Source organism: Lactuca sativa, chromosome 6 (assembly GCF_002870075.4).
Source record: "Lactuca sativa cultivar Salinas chromosome 6, Lsat_Salinas_v11, whole genome shotgun sequence".
Taxonomy (NCBI): Eukaryota; Viridiplantae; Streptophyta; class Magnoliopsida; order Asterales; family Asteraceae; genus Lactuca; species Lactuca sativa.
Window position 1 is genome coordinate 148,864,719 of NC_056628.2, and position 17,892 is coordinate 148,882,610.

The following is a 17,892-nucleotide window of genomic DNA, read 5'->3' on the forward strand; positions in this document are numbered from 1 at the left end:
ATATAGTGCACGTTGTCCCGATCCCAAAAATATAAATTTCATCAAAATCTGAATCTGTATGAATTAGATATGATTTTTATAAGATAAAAGTCAGTCGCGCACAACGAATGTATGAATTAGATATGAATCTGGCGATTTCGGAAGCCCTTGCGTCGTCACTTCCGGTGGGTTCAAACGCCACCAATTTTTCTTTCTTCTCTTCTCGTTTTCTTCAGTTTGTATTGCTGATTGTCGATGGTTGGTAATGAACGGGGGCATATCCTGTATTCAGTCTCAATGAATCACAGAAGGGTTGAGACTATCTCCACACCATTCTTCGTGACTAATTTCCCTCCAGAAGCAAACGTCAAGACATTATGGGAGGCATGTGATAAGGTTGGGTAGGTGGTTGATGTATATGTTGCTAGGAAACTATCAAAACTTGGTAAGCGATTCACATTTATTTGATTTATCAAAGTTAAAGATGATCTATTGCTGGAATGAAAACTTAGAGAGATTTGGATGGGATCATATCATTTATTTGCTTCTTTGGCTCGGTTTAATCGAGATGTTAGTAACAGGGGAGTATCAAATAAAAAGGAGAAGATTGATTCTCATAATTCTGTTTAGCAGGTGAAGAAGATGAATGTGCATGTTGTTGCACATTCTAGTTCCTATGCGAATGTATTAAAAGGCTAGGGGGCTGTGAAACCTAACAAAGGATTGGTTTTTGAATGGTACTTTACAAGGACAGGAGATCGTGGATAACCTATTGTCATCGTTAGTATCAGTTTTTGGCAAACTACGGGATATTAGAATGATCCCGATGTTGGGTATTCTCTTGAAAGAAGAATGTTTTTCGGAAATTGTCATTAAGTATGTTGTTAGTGATTGGGTCTATATTTCTTTTGTATCAGAAACTGCCTGTACACGGTTTAAGAAATCTGAGGCGGTTAAGGCTTATTTCTCAGTTTTTAGACCGGTGGTTAATGGTTTTTTTGTTAAAGAGCGTGTTATTTGGTTGGAGTTGGTGGGTTTACCATGTTGTGCTTGGAATGATGTTGCGGTTAAAAAGTTGGCTTCTATGTGGGGTGAAGTCTGTTTTATTGAAGAAGATGGGGATGCTCCTTTGGCGGTTAAACGTGTGTATATTAAGACTAGGGAACCTTTTTTGATCCAAGATATGATTAAAGTGGTTGCTCAACGTGTTGAATATAGGGTGGTGGTGCGTGAAATTTCAAATTGGGAACCGAATATTATGGAGGAGGGAGAAATAGGGGGGATATTCCGGACTTGTCAGGGGGAGAGGAAGAAGTTGCTTGTTTTGATGATGGTATGAATGATTTTATCAATGTAGAGAATGGTGATAAGGTTGATGAGGGGCATGATAACTCTTTTAGCATGGATAATACATCTATTAATGGTGTTAGAGGGGCTAGAGTTGTTGATAGAAAAGGAAGATTTTTTCAAACAAATAATAAAAGAAAAGGCGATGGAGTTGTGGATGGGAGGTCTTGTATGCCAAATGTTGCTCTCACGAGAGGTGTCGCTAAAAATAAATGTAATTTGATGATGCCTTCTACGATTATGGAGAACAGTTGTGAGCTGCATACTGATTCGCCTCAATTAGTAGATAATGTGGATGGGGAGGGGGTAGCCGAATCACCATCACAACCTCCTAGTTTTAGACGAGATCAATCTTCTACGTCTCACAGATCTTCCAAGATCCTTAAAAAGAAAGTCTCGGTTGTTTTTGATGATATAGAAGATGTGTTGAAGCAATATTTTGAAATGGGTGGCCTTCTCGGGTATGATATGGAGACTAATAAGTAACGGGTTAAAAAGATTTTATGCAGTATTGGCGTGGTACAGGTGGATCAATGAAGTGCCTTTCTTTAAATATATATGGAACCCATTCTTTTTTAAAATGAAATTAGGTTAAGGCATTGTGTTTACAGTTTGGAGTTTCTTTTTTGGGTTTGCAAGAAACGAGAATGACGCAAGTTGATCTTTTCAAGATCTAAAGTATGTGGGGTAATTATAGATTTGATTTTGCTAGTAGTAGTGCTCGGGGTCGATCGGGTGGTATTCTTTCTATGTGGGACACCAATGTGTTTACCAAAACTAGTGTTACTTGTACTAGTAATGTGGTTATTGTGGGAGGCTTGTGGATTCCGTTTAATATTAATTGTTTTATGGTTAATATTTATGCTCCTCAAGATTTAGTGGAAAAACAACATCTTTGGGGGTATCTCTCGGCGTTCATGAGAAGGAATGGGGGAAACTATGTCTTTTTTTGGTGATTTCAATGTTGTTAGGGAGGCGAGTGAAAGGTTTGGTTCTGTTTTTTGCTCTACTTCTTCTCAGTACTTTAACGAGTTCATTAAAGATGTTGGTCTTATTGATGTGCCTATGGTTGGAAAACGGTTTACTAGAGTTGATGCCATAGGTGCTAAACTTAGTAAGCTTGATCGGTTCTTGGTCTCGGATGCAGTTTATGATTGTTTTGATCATCTTCAGGTCTCGGTGTTGGATAGGAAATGGTCGGATCATTGTCCTATCTTGCTTCACTATAATATGGTTGATTTTGGGCCTTCTCCTTTTAAATTCTTCAATTCTTGGCTTTCTTTGGAGGTTTTTGCAGATGTTGTTAAAGGAGTTGTGGCTGATTTTGTTATTGACTCGTCTTAGAGTAAGTTTGTTGTTTTCAAAAACAAACTTAAATTTATTAAAGCTAGGATTTGATCTTGGAATGCAGAGACTAAGTCGGATGCGTATGTTTCTTCAAATCAATTGTTGGAGCGATTGGTAGAGATTGATAATTTTATCGATGATGGAGAAGCAAGTGATGACCTAATTCGGGAAAGAAGAGGAATTCTTGGAGATTTGTCGAATTTGGAAAAAGTTAGATCTCTGGATGTTGCTCACAAGGTTAAATCTACTTGGGCGGTGGAGGGAGATGAGAATTCTGCGTTCTTTCATGCATTATTGAAAAAACGTAGAAGGCAATTGATGATTAGAAGGGTTACTATTGATGGGGAGTGGATTTCGGAGCCTGCTAGTATTAAGAAGGATTTTTTGATTTTTATGCTGGTAAGTTTCAGCCTTTTGTTGGTGTTAGTTTCGATCGTCGAAGACCTAGATTCAAGTCTTTGGATCTGAGGGTTGCTTCTTCTATTGAGGTGGGGTTCACGGCTGAAGAGATTAAAAATGCAGTTTGGGATTGTGGTGTTGATCGTGCCCCTGGTCTGGATGGATTTACTTTTCGTTTTCTCAGATATTTTTGGGAGATCCTTGCTGATGATGTTATTGCTTTTGTGCAAGAGTTTTTTTTCCAAACCGGTCTTTCCGAAGGGGTGTAATTCATCCTTTATTACCTTGATCCCCAAAACTGATAATCCGCTTTGTATCAAGGACTATCGGCCTATTAGTCTTATTGGGTTGCAATTTAAGATTATTGCAAAGTTGTTGACTAATAGGTTGGCCCCTGTTCTTCATGATATTATTGGGTCTGAGCAATCGGCTTTTCTCCAGTCCCGTCAAATTCTTGATGGCCCATTGATGGTTAATGAGATTGTTAGGTGGTTCAAAAAGAAAAAGAAAAAGCTTATGATGTTTAAAGTTGATTTTGAAAAAGCTTATGATTCTGTGAGCTGGGAGTATTTGGATAAGGTCATGGGGTTTCTCGGTTTTGGTGAGAAATGGAGAGCCTGGATTCGTGGCTTGTGCTCTAATGCTAGATCTTCGGTGTTGATTAATGGGAGCCCTACTGATGAGTTTCAGCTTTTCAGAGATCTCAGACAAGGAGATCCCATTTCTCCTTTTTTATTCATTATAGCTATGGAAGGGCTTCATATTTTAGAGGATGCGGTTGCTGAAGGGGTGTTTCGGGGTGCTCCATTGGGTTCGGATGAGGTCCGTATTTCTCATTTGTTTTATGCAGATGACGCAATTTTTCTAGGGGAGTGGGATGTCTCTAATATCCAGAACTTGATTCGTATTCTGAGGTGTTTTTATTTGGTGTCGGGCCTAAAACTCAATCTCATTAAATCAAATCTTTATTGGGTAGGGGTTAACCAGGTGGAGATTGCTTCTTTAGCTTCTTTTACCGGATGTTCGGATGGAACTCTTCCCTTTGTTTATCTTGGTATTCCGATTGGAGAATCTATGGTTCGTCTTAAAGGTTGGCAGATTATTATAGACTGTTTTAAGAAGAGATTATCTTCTTGGAAGGTCAAGTTGTTGTCCATTGGAGGTCGTCTGACCCTTATTAATTCGGTTCTAGGGAGTTTGGGTATTTACTTATTCTCTTTGTTTCGTCTTCCAGTGATTGTATGTCACTCTCTAGAGGTTCTGCGGGCTCGGTTTTTTTGGGTAGTGGATGAGGGTCAACATCGTATTCATTGGGTGAATTGGAAGTTGATTTTGAACTCATATGCTCATGAAGGTCTTGGGTTTGGTAGTTTGGATGCTTTTAACCTCGGTCTTCTTGAGCTCTTTGGTTTAAAATTGTTAAATTTTATCATGGGGAAGGTGGTGGTTTTTCGGATGATTCGAGAATAAGAACTGGAGGGGGTGTTTGGCAAAAGATTGTAGGATCCATTAATCATCTCCATGAGAATGGTTGTATTCCTTCTAATTCCATGTATAGAGTGGTGGGGAATGGGACTCAAACGAGGTTCTGGAAGGGTATTTGGTGCTTGGATATTCCTCTCAGGGAACAGTTCAGGAGGCTTTTGCTTTGGTCGTTAATCAAGATGCTCGGGTAAGTGACTATTGGGATTCGGGGGGATGGAACTTTCATTGGCGTCGGGGGATTAGAGGAGGGGCTGAATCGACCCAATACGATGATCTTATGGAGACTTTAAATCCTATTCACTTAGGGGAGATGTCGAATAAGTGGTCTCGGGAGCTTGAATCGTCGGGTATTTTTACTCTTAAATTAGCACGGAATTGGGTTGATGATATGTCGCTTCCTATGGGTAGTATGCCTACTAGGTAGAACCGTTTTGTCCCTATTAAAATTAACATTTTTTATGGTGTGTGCTTTTGGATCGCATTCCGGTTAGAGTTAAACTGGTGGAAAGGGGGCGGTGATAGATTCCTTACTGTGTCCCGTGTGTTATAATTCTCAATAAAGTGTGAATCATTTGTTGATGCAGTGTTCGGTTGCTGATCAGGTTTGGAGTCAGGTTGGGCATTGGCTTCATTTGGACCTTCCTGTTTTTTCATCTATCTGTGATGTGATGGATTGGGTGGATTCTAGACCGACGATTCATATGGAACGCCCGATTGTTAAGTTGGTGTTCATGGTGGTCATATGAGTGCTTTGGACGTTTCGTAATTCTTTACTTTTTAGTAGCAATAAACCTAGAAAAGATAGACTTTTTGATTCTGTTGTGGATCTTTCTTTTCGTTGGTTTTCGTTTCGGAATTCTAAGGCTCGGATTAACTGGATGATGTGGTTACAAAATCCAATCCAGTCTTAACTTGTTCTTTTCTCTAGCTCCTTGCTAGAGGTTTTATTTTTTAATATGATGTTGTTGTTCAAAAAAAAGCTACGAAGAGAATGGTTAACTTTTAGCAAATGTCACCAAAAAGAAAATCGTAGTACTCCTTAAAAGGGGAATTTTAAGGACGTCAAAAACGGAAGTTGTAGATCTCGTCGATAGCTACGCGTAGATACAGAGAACGTCAAAAATGGAGTTCGTATTAACGTGTTATAATTTATAATAGCATATTTACGTATTAAAATAAAGTATAAATCATACATATATATATATATATATATATATATATATATATATATATATATATATATATATATATATATACACATACATACATACATACATACATACATATGTATATATCATTAGAATGGTATCGCCGATGCGGTTGTTATAAGACTAGTGTTGAGTACTTTCGACATTAGTTTAATACAAATATCGTTAAATCTATTTAAAATAGTATTATAAATGGGTGTTTATTCATTTAAGTAACTATAGAGGGTGGTTTTTGAAAATTCAGTTACTATAAACAAGAGGCTCTAGCCTCTAATATTTCTTGCACCATTCTCTTAATTTAAAAGTCTTTCCCTTCTTATTCCCAAGCATTTTGCTCCCTCGTGATTCGATTTCTCTTTCTGTCGTTTTAGTATAGCAAGGTGAGCGTGGAAGCGCTACAAGAATCTTTTTAGAAAAAAAAGATTCAGCGACGAAGTTCTGACCACGGAGTCCCAAGTTTACGCTAGAATCCTTGTAAGTGAGTTATGCTTACCCTACTTTAAGTATAGTTTATGTTTAAGTTCATTATCGTTATTTTGAACCTATCAACAATATATGTGCTAAGTATTATAAAATATACAAAGTGTTATTAGAATATCTTTTAACTACTTGCGATACGGGGAATCTCGTTTGAAGGGTCGCATATGGTTGTTGGATTTCAGAAGTGCTTAAATGCCGAAATGGTCCTGCCCTCTGGTGTTTCATGTTTGATCCCTGTCTGTACAAAGCAGTTGAAAAGTATTGTTTAACACTTATAAAACGATATCACTCGTAAATAGTCGCAATAAATATTAGACTAAAATCTAGTGGTAATGATACTAGGTTTCGTCGAAGGAAAATACAATTGTTAGAAGCGAAGCGCTGCCCGAGTTTGGAATCATCACTTTAACAAGTGAGTGCATAATTATTTTCAACTTACACATACATATAAAGTATTTAATGTAAATTACCTGCTATGTGTGCATATTATCTGTGTTCTTGATATCTATTTTGGATGAACAAAATATACATGTTTTATTTGATTTAAACTGTATATGTATTTTATACCTATAATTATGATGGGTAAGATGGGTAGATGAAATAGATGATGAGAGATGAATTAAAATGATGCGAGGCCTCGATGTTTAAGCTGACTTAGTCATTTAACGGAGTATAGATGATGACCACAGACTATTCTAAACAGTTAAGTGGAACGTTGGCAGGCTCGCAACCTGTAGGTGTTTGTGAACGATGTGTTCATCGGTGTACTCCATCCCCCCTCATGGTTGCCTTACTGACATATATTGTTGAGGAATCCCCTAAGCAGTATTGTCATCCCAATGATGATCCTTAGACTAGGTCCCTTAATTTAGATGCTTTAGGGACAGAAAGTGAGGATAACGGGAATGGGTAATCGGGTTGATTGATCTTATTAAATTAATAAACTTAATTATTGTGGGTTGAAAACCCTATGTGCTCACCAGGCTCCGAAGCATGACCCACTCATTTTCTTGTATTACAGGTAGTGTCACAAGAGCATAGATGCGATGATCTGATGATAGATTATAGATTATAGTTAAGTATAAATAAATAGAATGTTGTAAGGCCTATGTTGTTTTTGTTTATGTTTTTGTTCTGTATGGACAATGACATCGCGGGGTTTTTAATATAATGAAAATGCATTTCTTTGGAAATGCTTTGATAAATTCTTTATCATATTTTGGGAACAAATTCCGCAACATATTTCTTCAAAAGTACACTCTGATTTTCAAATAAAGCATAAACAAATCGGTCTTTTATGGTCGTGAAATTGGGGATGTCACACTTGAGGTTGTGGTGTTTCACTCAAGGCCTCAGATCCAGCCTCTACTTCCCTTGGTGCATATTTTGGAGGTAAAAAGCTCCAACCTTGATGTATATTCCTTTTGGATCTAGTTTTAGCTCAAAGTTGCCACCTTTTTGTCCCAAACTTTATCTTTGTGAGTAGGAGATACTCCGAGACATTTAATTTGTCCTTTCAAATAATTTAGGGTGCGTTAAGTCATAAAAATGTGTTCTTGGTCATTAGTTTCTTTCCATGCATGATCTAGATTGTCTTAATAGGTAAAGAAGCTAGGGTTTTTGGAGATAAGGTCTTAATAGCCATGCTAAATCATAGAGTTGGAAACTTTATGGTTAAGGACATCTTTTTGGGTCTAGATCTAGATTTTGGACGTACAGGATTAAGCACTTAATGGTTAAAGTAGTGATTAGTCGCATATGGTGGGCGTACAAGGGGTATGCTGGGCATACGTGGTCAAATCCCCGACTTTGGTCAATCATATAGCACACCCCACGTACGTATGGAGTACTCATATGTCTGTGAGGTGAGTTTTCTCATTGTATTTTAGGGTTTGACCTAGGGGTATTTTGACTAAGGGTTTGACCTAGGTGTATTTTAGGTATTTTGATCTATATGTTGAGTTTGTGTCACTGAATTTATTAATGTGATTAGTAGAGTTGATCTCGGAGTGACGTGTTATACAATTTAATTTATTCATCTATATGTGAGGTGAGTTTTCTCACTGTATCCATGGGTCGACGGCACCAATGCCTACTCATTATTGTGTTACTCGGAATGATAGTTACTATGTGGTTTATATGTGATTGTATGTTGGGTTGAAATATACACCAGGGCGGGGCCCACTATAGTATGTTTGGGTTGAAATATACCCCAGGGCGGGGCCCACTATGGTATGTTATGGTTGAAATAGACCCTAGGGCGAGGGCACATATGTGTTGATCGGGTTGAAATATACCCCAAGGTGGGGCCCATATGTGGATATTAGGTTGGATTATACCCCCAGGGTTAAGCCCAATTGTATGATTGGTATGTGGTACGTACTTTGGGGAAACTCACTAAGCTTTGTGTTTATAGTTTATGTTTATGATTTCAGGTACTTCCGGTTCGAAAAGGAAAGGTCCGACGTGATGGCACAACATCCTCCTCTCATGATTTCCGCATTTTAAATAATTGTACTATGATGTTTTGAATATTATGACCTGGTGTTGATTTTGAACAATTAATGAATGATTTGATAAAATTTTAAATGAAAATTTTTATTACCTAAATTTAATATCAAGACACTGCTCGACATTCATCCTAACCCATACACATCATCAATATTCAATCTACAAGCCAAGATCCTAAGCTACAAAATCAAACCAAGAGAAAAAAAAAGGTTTAAAATCCATCAAACTTTAGGTTTGCTCATATGTACGATCGAAGCTAAAAAATAATCATAAAGAGAAGGATTTACCTTAATGATTGCTCTTTTGGAGCTCATAAACTCATTCACATACTCGAGTTTTATATGTAAAATTAAAGAATTTATTGCTTAATAAACTTCTACATGACATGAATAAGATAGGAGGGTGCCTCACACGTGGGCACATGTAAATGTTATGTGTTCTAAAAGTATAGTGCGCATGGATTTAAAAGTGATAATGATCTTGGAGAAAAGAGGTTTCAAGAGAGACAATAACACCTCCTTAGGGAAAATTGTCTCATTAATATTTAACACTTTTAGCTGATGGGTTTGTGGAAGGTGGGAAAGACATAAAAAAAATGGAGACTGAGATGAGATGCAACAAGCTTCTTCTTGAGCAACAACAACAAATCATTGAGGTTTTCAATTCATTAATGGATCTGTAGATAATAGAATTTCAAAATGTATGTTAATGCAGCTTAACTGTTGATGATATTCTTTTCTTTTACTTTTGGTTTATTCATTAATGACATACTTTGAATAAAAATTGCAGGCAGTTGCAGTAATGAGTTTAAGATCGCCAATATGTCACCAAGGTGCACTTACTTGGACTTATAGCTTATAAGTAGTAGAAGTGGAAGCAACAAAGATTGGAATGCATGTTGTATCTGCAAATCATTACAATACCGTTGAAGGGACTTCGGTTAGGGATATTAATATGAAGAACATTAATGTGTCCATTGGTGGACGTGCGGTTAATGTTAATTGTAATGATGTATTTAATAAAGAAATGTGTTCTACTTCGAAACATCACTATTTTACAACAATTTCAAGTATCAATGCCTAAATGATAATTTATTTTTGATAGTTTGGATATATTCTCAGTTTATAACATTTTATTATGAAGTTTCAAGTACCATGACATTGCTATCTACTATGTTCCTACTCAGGAGCATGTCACATGGAACTCAATTTCACTAATACCACAAAATGTTGCACATTTCTTGGTCAAAATTCACTTATACCATATAGCAACTTATCTCAATTCAAGACACTAAGGCCTCGTTTGTTTTTCTATAGAAGTACTTTTTGAGCACTTTTCCCTTCTGGCAGGTAGACACTTCTCAAATACACGTCTTCTTCCGCAAACACGGAAAATGACAAAAGACATTTAACCACTTCCAAAACAAACAACACCTAAGTAGTCTTAGGTTTTTATCAAAACTGTATTGTTCCCAACTCTAAAATTTCACTTTCAACACATATTTGGTCAACCCTATTGTTGTAACCGTGGTGGTGTTACATATGACGCTCCATGAATATTGTTTGAATTTCATTGCTAATTTTGGTCCTAAAATGATCTAGTGCTGCTGCATATTAAGAAGTTTTTTTGTTATTTGGTTAAGTTATAGATCCTGATGATGTTATTTTACTACCATCCTATAATATTTGCTAGCTCTACTCGTTTGGTTTGTTTATCATTGGTAAGTTTCTTTTTTTCTTACTGACACATTTTACTTTGATAATATAGCAACACATAGCATTGTAATTTAAATATTTTTCTCATTAATACATTGTACTTTGAACAGCCACCCAATTATAATAACGAAACCTCATTGCATTTGAAAATCATTGTTATATCATTACAATGAAAAGCATTGTTATATTTGGATAGATTTTTCCATGTACAATGACAAAACAAAATCTATTAAAGGAAATTATTGTTAGTTGTATTATATATGTTCTTGATTTTTAACACAATCCTTAGCCATACCTAGTATATATATAAACATGAGTTGAGATGCAAGTTATGCATCACGATCTTCTGTCCTACATAGGGCTGTCGAAAAAACCTGAAACCCGTTCTACCCACCCGACCCGTTCTGAATTCGGATAGAACGGGTAACGGGTATGAACATTCGGGTAATAGGTTAACTCGATAATAATATAGGTCAGGTTTTAGGTATGAATATTTATTTTCGGGTATACCCGAATTCGTTTTTTAAATAATATCAAATATACAATGCAGTCACGTACGCACACTTCAAATAAAACAAAACTCTTCGTTTCCTTCTTATGAACGACAACTCGACAATCGACGCAAACTTGCAAAGGGAATATGTTATGAACCGTCATCACAATTCTCTGTTTCTCACTATCGTACGACATCGCAATTCTCAATTTCTCAGTTTCCCCTTAACCCTCATCGACTCCTCTATCTGATCACGCTTCGGTTTCTTCCTTCTCCATCTGATCATGCTGAAAAGTCCCACTCTCCTTGAACGGTTGAAGCTTGATCGATCAAAAGACTTTTCAAGTATGCAATCACAATCAAAGGTTAATAATTCTGCATTTAAGAAATTTTCGGGTACACCCGATAATTATCCGACCCGACCTCAAACCCGAATACCTGAAACCCAAAAACCCGAATTACAATATAGGTCGGGTATCGGGTATTATTTTCTTAAGGAAATAACCGAACTACCCGACCCGTTCTACCTGAAACCCGAAAATTTTACCCGTTCGACACCCCTAGTCCTACAGCCACCAACTCGTTAAATTTATTCTTCTTTGAGATCACCCAATTTAATAAGTATTGCCACTCATGGTTTAATGACTATTATCAATCAAAACAATTGAGAGTTCAAACGTCTTTAGACGAGATTTTTAATTTATAAAGCAATCAACTACTACACTTGTAATGTAACCGCCACACAATTTGCACAATTTGATATTTTAAATGGTGGAAAGAAAATAAACTAGGTCAATATTAAGTAGTAGCCTCAATGGTTTGGGATTTGGGATGCAATATAGTCCAAGCTAGTACTGTAGCTTTGGAATGTTGTTTTCCTTTTAGTGACATGATATTATATATTAAGTGATATAGGTTGACTCATGAATCAATGCAAATTTTAATGATGTTTAAAGACTATTATGATTCAATGGAGAGAGTACAAAAGTACTTGAATCTGAATTATGTTTAACTCATTGAAAACCAGATTTAGGACGACGAAATGGAAAGAGTGTATGTAAAAATATCACCGTACACTAACACCGAGTTACCGGTGCCACCTACAGTTTTTGGAATTTTTATTTGGATATGTTCTTTTGGTATTATGTTATTGTTTTCCATGTTAATAGTCTCATCGGGCTTCTGTTGGAGATGGAAGTCACAGATCATGGAGGGTGAGGTCATGGATGATCTAGCAAATCTATGTGAAATGCTTGAGGGAGTCAATACACAACCAACACGAAATGGTTTTCGATTCAATCTAAGTGCAGATGGTAGTTATCAGCAAAGATTGCTGATGAGGTGATTTCACAAACCTTCTCATGGTTCAAGTTCAGATCTAAGTCTGTGAATGTAGGTGGATAGATTGAAGTCTTTGTCCTTTTTGTCAGATTCGATATTTTATCTCTTTCAGATTTCTTTCTTTGTATTTGTTGCCCTCGTTTTAGTTACTTGCTAATTGAGTGACTTTTATTAATATATATATTTGTCGTTTCAAAAAAAAAAAAAATAACATTATTAACAAATTTCTAATTTTTTTTTATATTAATATTGAAATTTTATATGGTAATGTTATAAGACAAAACCACCCTCCAAAAAGAAAGATAAAAAGGCCATAAAAGGAACGCAACTGATCTCCACCAAACGAAAAGATAAAAATAAAGAACTGGACCGTTCCGAAATAAATTTTATTAACCACTAGTGACTAGTGATATTTGTTTAAATGAGACATTTTTGAAGTTCGCGAACATAAATAAATTGTATGAAAGCTAGTTTTTTTTAGTTTATTATAATTTTATGTCAAATGTATGTCTTGTACAGTATACTAGGTAGAATATTCGATACACCTTGATTGTTTGCTATCAAGATCAGCCATTTTTTTTTCATTTATATTTATAAGAAAAATGATCGTTATCATTCAAAAGTTTTAAAAGCCTACACACGTTGAATACACATATTTTAGGTTAATTATAATTATATATATATTTTTGTGGATTTCTATTTTAAGAAAACTTATTTCAAATCAACGTTTAAGGTTTATGTCATAAGGTTACAATGAAATAAGAAAGCAGTTTACCAAAATTGACATTCGGTAACTGGTCTTTTACTCTTTTATATTCAACTAAAAACTTGTAATATGGAATGGGTCTCTTAATTTGATTCTTGAAGACTCCTTTGTCTCTTGATTCTTGAAGAGGTAAAATAACCCAGTATGCTGATATTTTATAAATTTTGCTTGAACAAGCAAACCGAAAATCAATAATACCATTAAACTACATTATCCATAGAAAAACAATTCAGCATATTTACAATCACAATAAATTAAATCACACTTCTAACTATATACACAGATTCAAGCAAACACCATCTTAGAAACCAACACCAAATTAGCCACACCCTAAATTATAAATCTCAGACACAACCAAAAAAAAAAAGGAAGACGATAAAAAGAGTGGAAGTAAGCTAAAAGGGGAACCAACTTTGAACCTTTTTTTCAGTTTTCTGCAGCTTCCAAACTAACTCCCGAAACTTCATTGTCTGTATAAGAAATCGGAAGCTTGCTACTACTCCCCACTCTCATTTTCTTCACATCTTGACTTGAGCATACTAATATCCGTTTCACCATGCCACAGAATTCCCTGTCAGTATCACAAAAAAGGGTAAAATCGTCATTTTATGATCTATTCTCATTCAGAGTACAGACAGATATCATTATTAAGTAGGTTAACATTTGTATGTGCATGACTTAATAGCAGAAAGGGTAAAATGGTCATTTGACCAGACAAAAAAAAGAGGAGAGTGTAGTGTAGTAAGTAACAAACATACTGCCATGGATCGTCGCCCATGAGCATCATGTCTCCTTCATCATCAGTGAAGACAATTTCCCATTGGTTACGAGGGTATAATTGTCCTTTAATCTCAAACATCTCTTCCAGTTCATTTATAAGCTCATCATACCCGTTTAATACAGTTAAGTCCACTGCCCGACCCACTGCCATTCCTTGCATTTGAACCTTCAATCATTACATATAATTAAATTAAATTTTTTTTTTTAAGTTTAACCCTTTTTCAAGCTTTCATATTGATTTTGGTTCTTATTTCAAAGTTCCAAGGACCAAAATTAATATAAAACCTTGAAACAAGGACCAAAACTGAATAATGTTTCAATTTTGGTCTAAAATCGGTATGAAACATGGTAATAAGGACAAAACCTGAAAAAAGTTTTAATTTTGGACTAAACACAGTAAAAACAAAAAAAAAAAAAAAGCACAGGGACCACTTTGTAATTTATTGTAATAAGAGTAATGTACAAAAATGGATTCCAGTCCTTATTTTAATGTTCCAGGGACCAATATAAGCTTCTGGACTAAAGACAGTAAAATATATAGGGACCATTTCTGTAATTTACTATAAATAAATGCAAGTTAAGTCTTGATGGCCCACACCCCAAACAACCCTACCCCACCAATTTTGTCATACCCTAAAATAACATGTTTTGGCATGTTACCCAACCTGCCCATTTTACCATACCCTGGCCTAAAATTTACCTGCCCTAAAAGTTGTATCACATTATTATTACCTTAGTACGCGAACGAGTACATGTGGTTTGTTTGCTTTGGACTTCTTTTGGTGATACTTGCAACTCCTTTGTGAGGTCAGAAGTTCCAACAGACAACGGACTTGGGGCAAGGGTATAATAGACATTTGACGCTGGTTGTGGTTGTGGTTGTGTCTCGGGTATAATATTAGTAGGGATCATTAAGTCGAAACCAAATATTCTACAACTCGAAATACTTTCTGCTACTTTCTTCAACTCAACTGAATCGTTATTATTATTAGTGTTTTTCATGGTTTCTTGATGCGATGGGACAGATGATAGCCACCCTGTGTCCATTTGAGGGGGTGTGAAATTACTCATCTGCCCTTCAGGAGGCCTAGGCCTTTTACTTTTTGGTGGTTGGAGTGACGTTGTGGGGGGGATCGAAGGAGGAGGAGGAGTTGCGAATGGTTCAATCTCCCATGGAGAAACCCTTTCAGGTCTAGTAATAGATGCAGCTTCATCCCATTCAACCTGTCAATTGTTTCAAATATATTTTTTCATTTACAAACAAATTAAATATATCAATTCATATTATTTAACCTCAAAATATTAACCTTCAATGAACGCCATTTAGAAAGCTCCCACTGGGGAGATATATCTTCAACTCCAACTATTGTCCCTGTAAACCTAATTTTTTTCAACAAATTCCACCATTAAAATCATATCTCAAAACCAAAAAAAATACAAATAACTTTATATACATATTATAACTTACCTTCTTTCAGGAGAATCCTCACCCTCAAATGGCATCTTAAATCGCATCCCAACACTAAACTTGTTGTTTATAGCTTCTATATACTTGTTCAAGCCTATGATGAACTGACTTGTACTGAAATTTTTTCAAAATGTTAAAGAAAACTCGATCAAGATCCGATTTTTAAAATGCAAAAATGATGTTTTATATTTATTATACCTTGGTTTATAGTAAACAACAAAACGGGTTTGTGTTGAAACAGCATGTGATGCAGTTGCAAGAACTCCAAGGTGCATGCTTTGGCTTGAAATTACTGAAGAGGGCATTGAGCTTTGTTGGCGTGTAAATCGTCTGACACCTACCCGTAATTCGCCATTTTCGCCCCTATGAAAAGGGTAAATTAGGAAAAGCCATTACATTTTGGTTTTTTATGTAATTTGGACTTATAATAAGATATGTGAATGAAAGTATGAAAACAAGCAAACAACAACAATAAGACAAAGTTTTTACCTAAGGAAAACAAAGGAATCCCCAGCCACTAATCTTTTACAAGTTACAAAAGTACTCCATCCTGTTGTTAGCAAATGCCTTCGTGGTTGACCTGTCAAATCAAATAATTTTTTTTTCTCAAGAACACATGTCATATACTCATATTCACATTATATAAATCATTTTGTGGTTTTAGGGTTTATAGTGACCTCTAAAGATATGTTTAAATCGCCATTCTGTGCCATGAAGATCCTTGGCTACTAACTCTTGTGTTGGTGTTGGTTGAGTCATGTCCTAAACAAATTCAATGGATTTAAACATCAAAATCAAAAGATAAACATATGGATTTTGTGTGTGTGTGTGTGTGTGTGTGTGTGTGTGTGTGTGGAATTTACCAAGGGAGGTAGGCATTCATTTGCATGCTTTCGAAGCACTGAAAATCCACCATGAGTACTTGTATCTGAAGCTGTCAAGACTTTACAGAAAGAGTGAACATTTGGTCTTTGAGGCTCTTCAAGGGATTCATCGGGACTTGTAGGATCGCTATCACTTTGCTACAGATTGTTGTGAAAAATCATAAATATGGTTCTTTATAAACTTTTTACAAAAATTGAAGAGTATTAGAACTGAAATCTTACATTTTGTTCTGGAAGTAGAGTGATCTGTGCATAAACTTCATCTGTTTCTTGTTCGGCCTAATAACAAGATGCCAAAATTTGAGAAATTTTCAGAGATTGAAGAACGTGTGTTTGCAGATGAATCTAGAAATGAACAAACATTGTGACAGAAAGATGTTACGTACCAGTAATTGAGTATGAACAACGCGACAAAGGATCTTTGATTTGAGATTGAAGAGAGGAATTCTTTGGTTAAGTTCCTGATTTGTTGATGCCTCCAACTAAATCCACCCAAAAAAAGAAATAGAACAATTATAGCAAATTAAAAACTTGCACGATCAAAAGAAATTTGTGAAAATAAGAAATCTGAATTTTCAAACAAAAGGGAAAGATAATGTTTTACTTGTTCCATGTGGCCTTGAGGAAAGTAGAAAACTCTCTCTCCATCTCTTGGAACATCCACTAGTGGGCCCGTACATGCCTTCCATAGCTCCTTATACAGCAGGTCTTCACAAAAAGAAAATTGAAAAAAGAACACACATCAATTTGACAATTCCTACAGAAAACTGCACATTTTTAGCACTAAATCCGCACCAATAATTGATAAAAACAAAAGGAATATCGAGTTTTCAGCATGTATTATGAAAGAAACGAAAACTCCAAATCAATAATATGTGAGGAACCAGGGAAAGGATAGCATAAGTACAGAAAACAAACAAACAGAATTAGTGAAGGAGTTTTGGAATTTCACCTTCAGACGAGAGAAAAGTTGACCCTCGATTCTCCATGATTATAACCAGAACAAACTCCGCACGTAACACAAAGTCTTGTAAAACACAAATCTCGAAGAAATCAAACTACCAAAATCATCAAATTTTTCCTCATTACAAGCGTATTCATTGCAATGATAACTGATTAAGTCTCATTTTCAGTACAAAAATAACCAGCTCAGGTTAAACCCTAAAACCACCAATCTTAGGCTACAAACACACAGATCGGAAAACCACAGCAGTTTATGATGCAATTTTTTCCTTCTTTCGTTCAAAAACTCATGAAATGTAAAAATGGCATGAGAGCAGCTTAATTATACGCCTTGATTCCTTCACTTTCTCTCTCTAAAACACTTTTGCTGTCGCTTTCTCTCACTGTGAGCCTTTGTTTGTCTCCTTTCGTGGTGGTGTGTAGTGCGTGAGCCTAACCTTATTAACCATGGTTGAGTTAGGTCTCCCCGTTGTTGTAGTACGTTGTCCTAAAGCAATTTGAGTAAAAAAAAATTCCGTTTAATGTTTTTATAAATATTAAATATAATAATTTATGTTTATTGTTATAGTAATTATGTTGGTGAATAATTATAAAAACATATAAATTGTTCTACAAAATCAAAATTACATAACAATTATTTAAAAATTCAAATATAAATTTTGATACAAAGTAATTAAACATAAATCAATTAAAATACAAATAGAAACATACTGAAATTGAAAAACA

The 17,892-nt window shown here is 35.6% G+C and overlaps 2 protein-coding genes across 3 annotated transcripts; one reads left to right on the forward strand and one right to left on the reverse strand.

Moving 5' to 3' along the window:
• Nucleotides 1-1,314: 1,314 nt before the first annotated feature.
• On the forward strand, nucleotides 1,315-5,303 carry LOC111898796 (uncharacterized). Its single transcript, XM_023894672.1, has 7 exons — nucleotides 1,315-1,787; nucleotides 2,298-2,652; nucleotides 2,740-2,984; nucleotides 3,101-3,337; nucleotides 3,459-4,518; nucleotides 4,631-4,744; nucleotides 5,142-5,303. Exons 1-7 carry the CDS (start codon nucleotides 1,315-1,317, stop codon nucleotides 5,301-5,303), a joined length of 2,646 nt encoding a protein of 881 aa, XP_023750440.1.
• A 7,921-nt stretch (nucleotides 5,304-13,224) lies between these two features.
• On the reverse strand, nucleotides 13,225-17,552 carry LOC111898759 (auxin response factor 9). 2 transcript variants are annotated; one of them, XM_023894634.3, is made up of 13 exons: nucleotides 17,156-17,552; nucleotides 16,808-16,911; nucleotides 16,590-16,685; nucleotides 16,426-16,482; nucleotides 16,183-16,341; nucleotides 15,997-16,081; nucleotides 15,809-15,899; nucleotides 15,518-15,682; nucleotides 15,320-15,433; nucleotides 15,159-15,231; nucleotides 14,584-15,075; nucleotides 13,830-14,017; nucleotides 13,225-13,642 (listed from the first exon to the last, which is right to left on the reverse strand). In XM_023894634.3, the coding sequence occupies exons 1-13, from the start codon at nucleotides 17,190-17,192 to the stop codon at nucleotides 13,498-13,500; spliced, it is 1,806 nt and encodes a 601-aa protein (XP_023750402.1). In that variant the 5' UTR covers nucleotides 17,193-17,552; the 3' UTR covers nucleotides 13,225-13,497. The 2 variants fall into 2 exon arrangements, with proteins under 2 accessions (XP_023750402.1, XP_023750403.1); XM_023894635.3 differs by having other exon boundaries at nucleotides 16,808-16,960.
• Nucleotides 17,553-17,892: the final 340 nt, after the last annotated feature.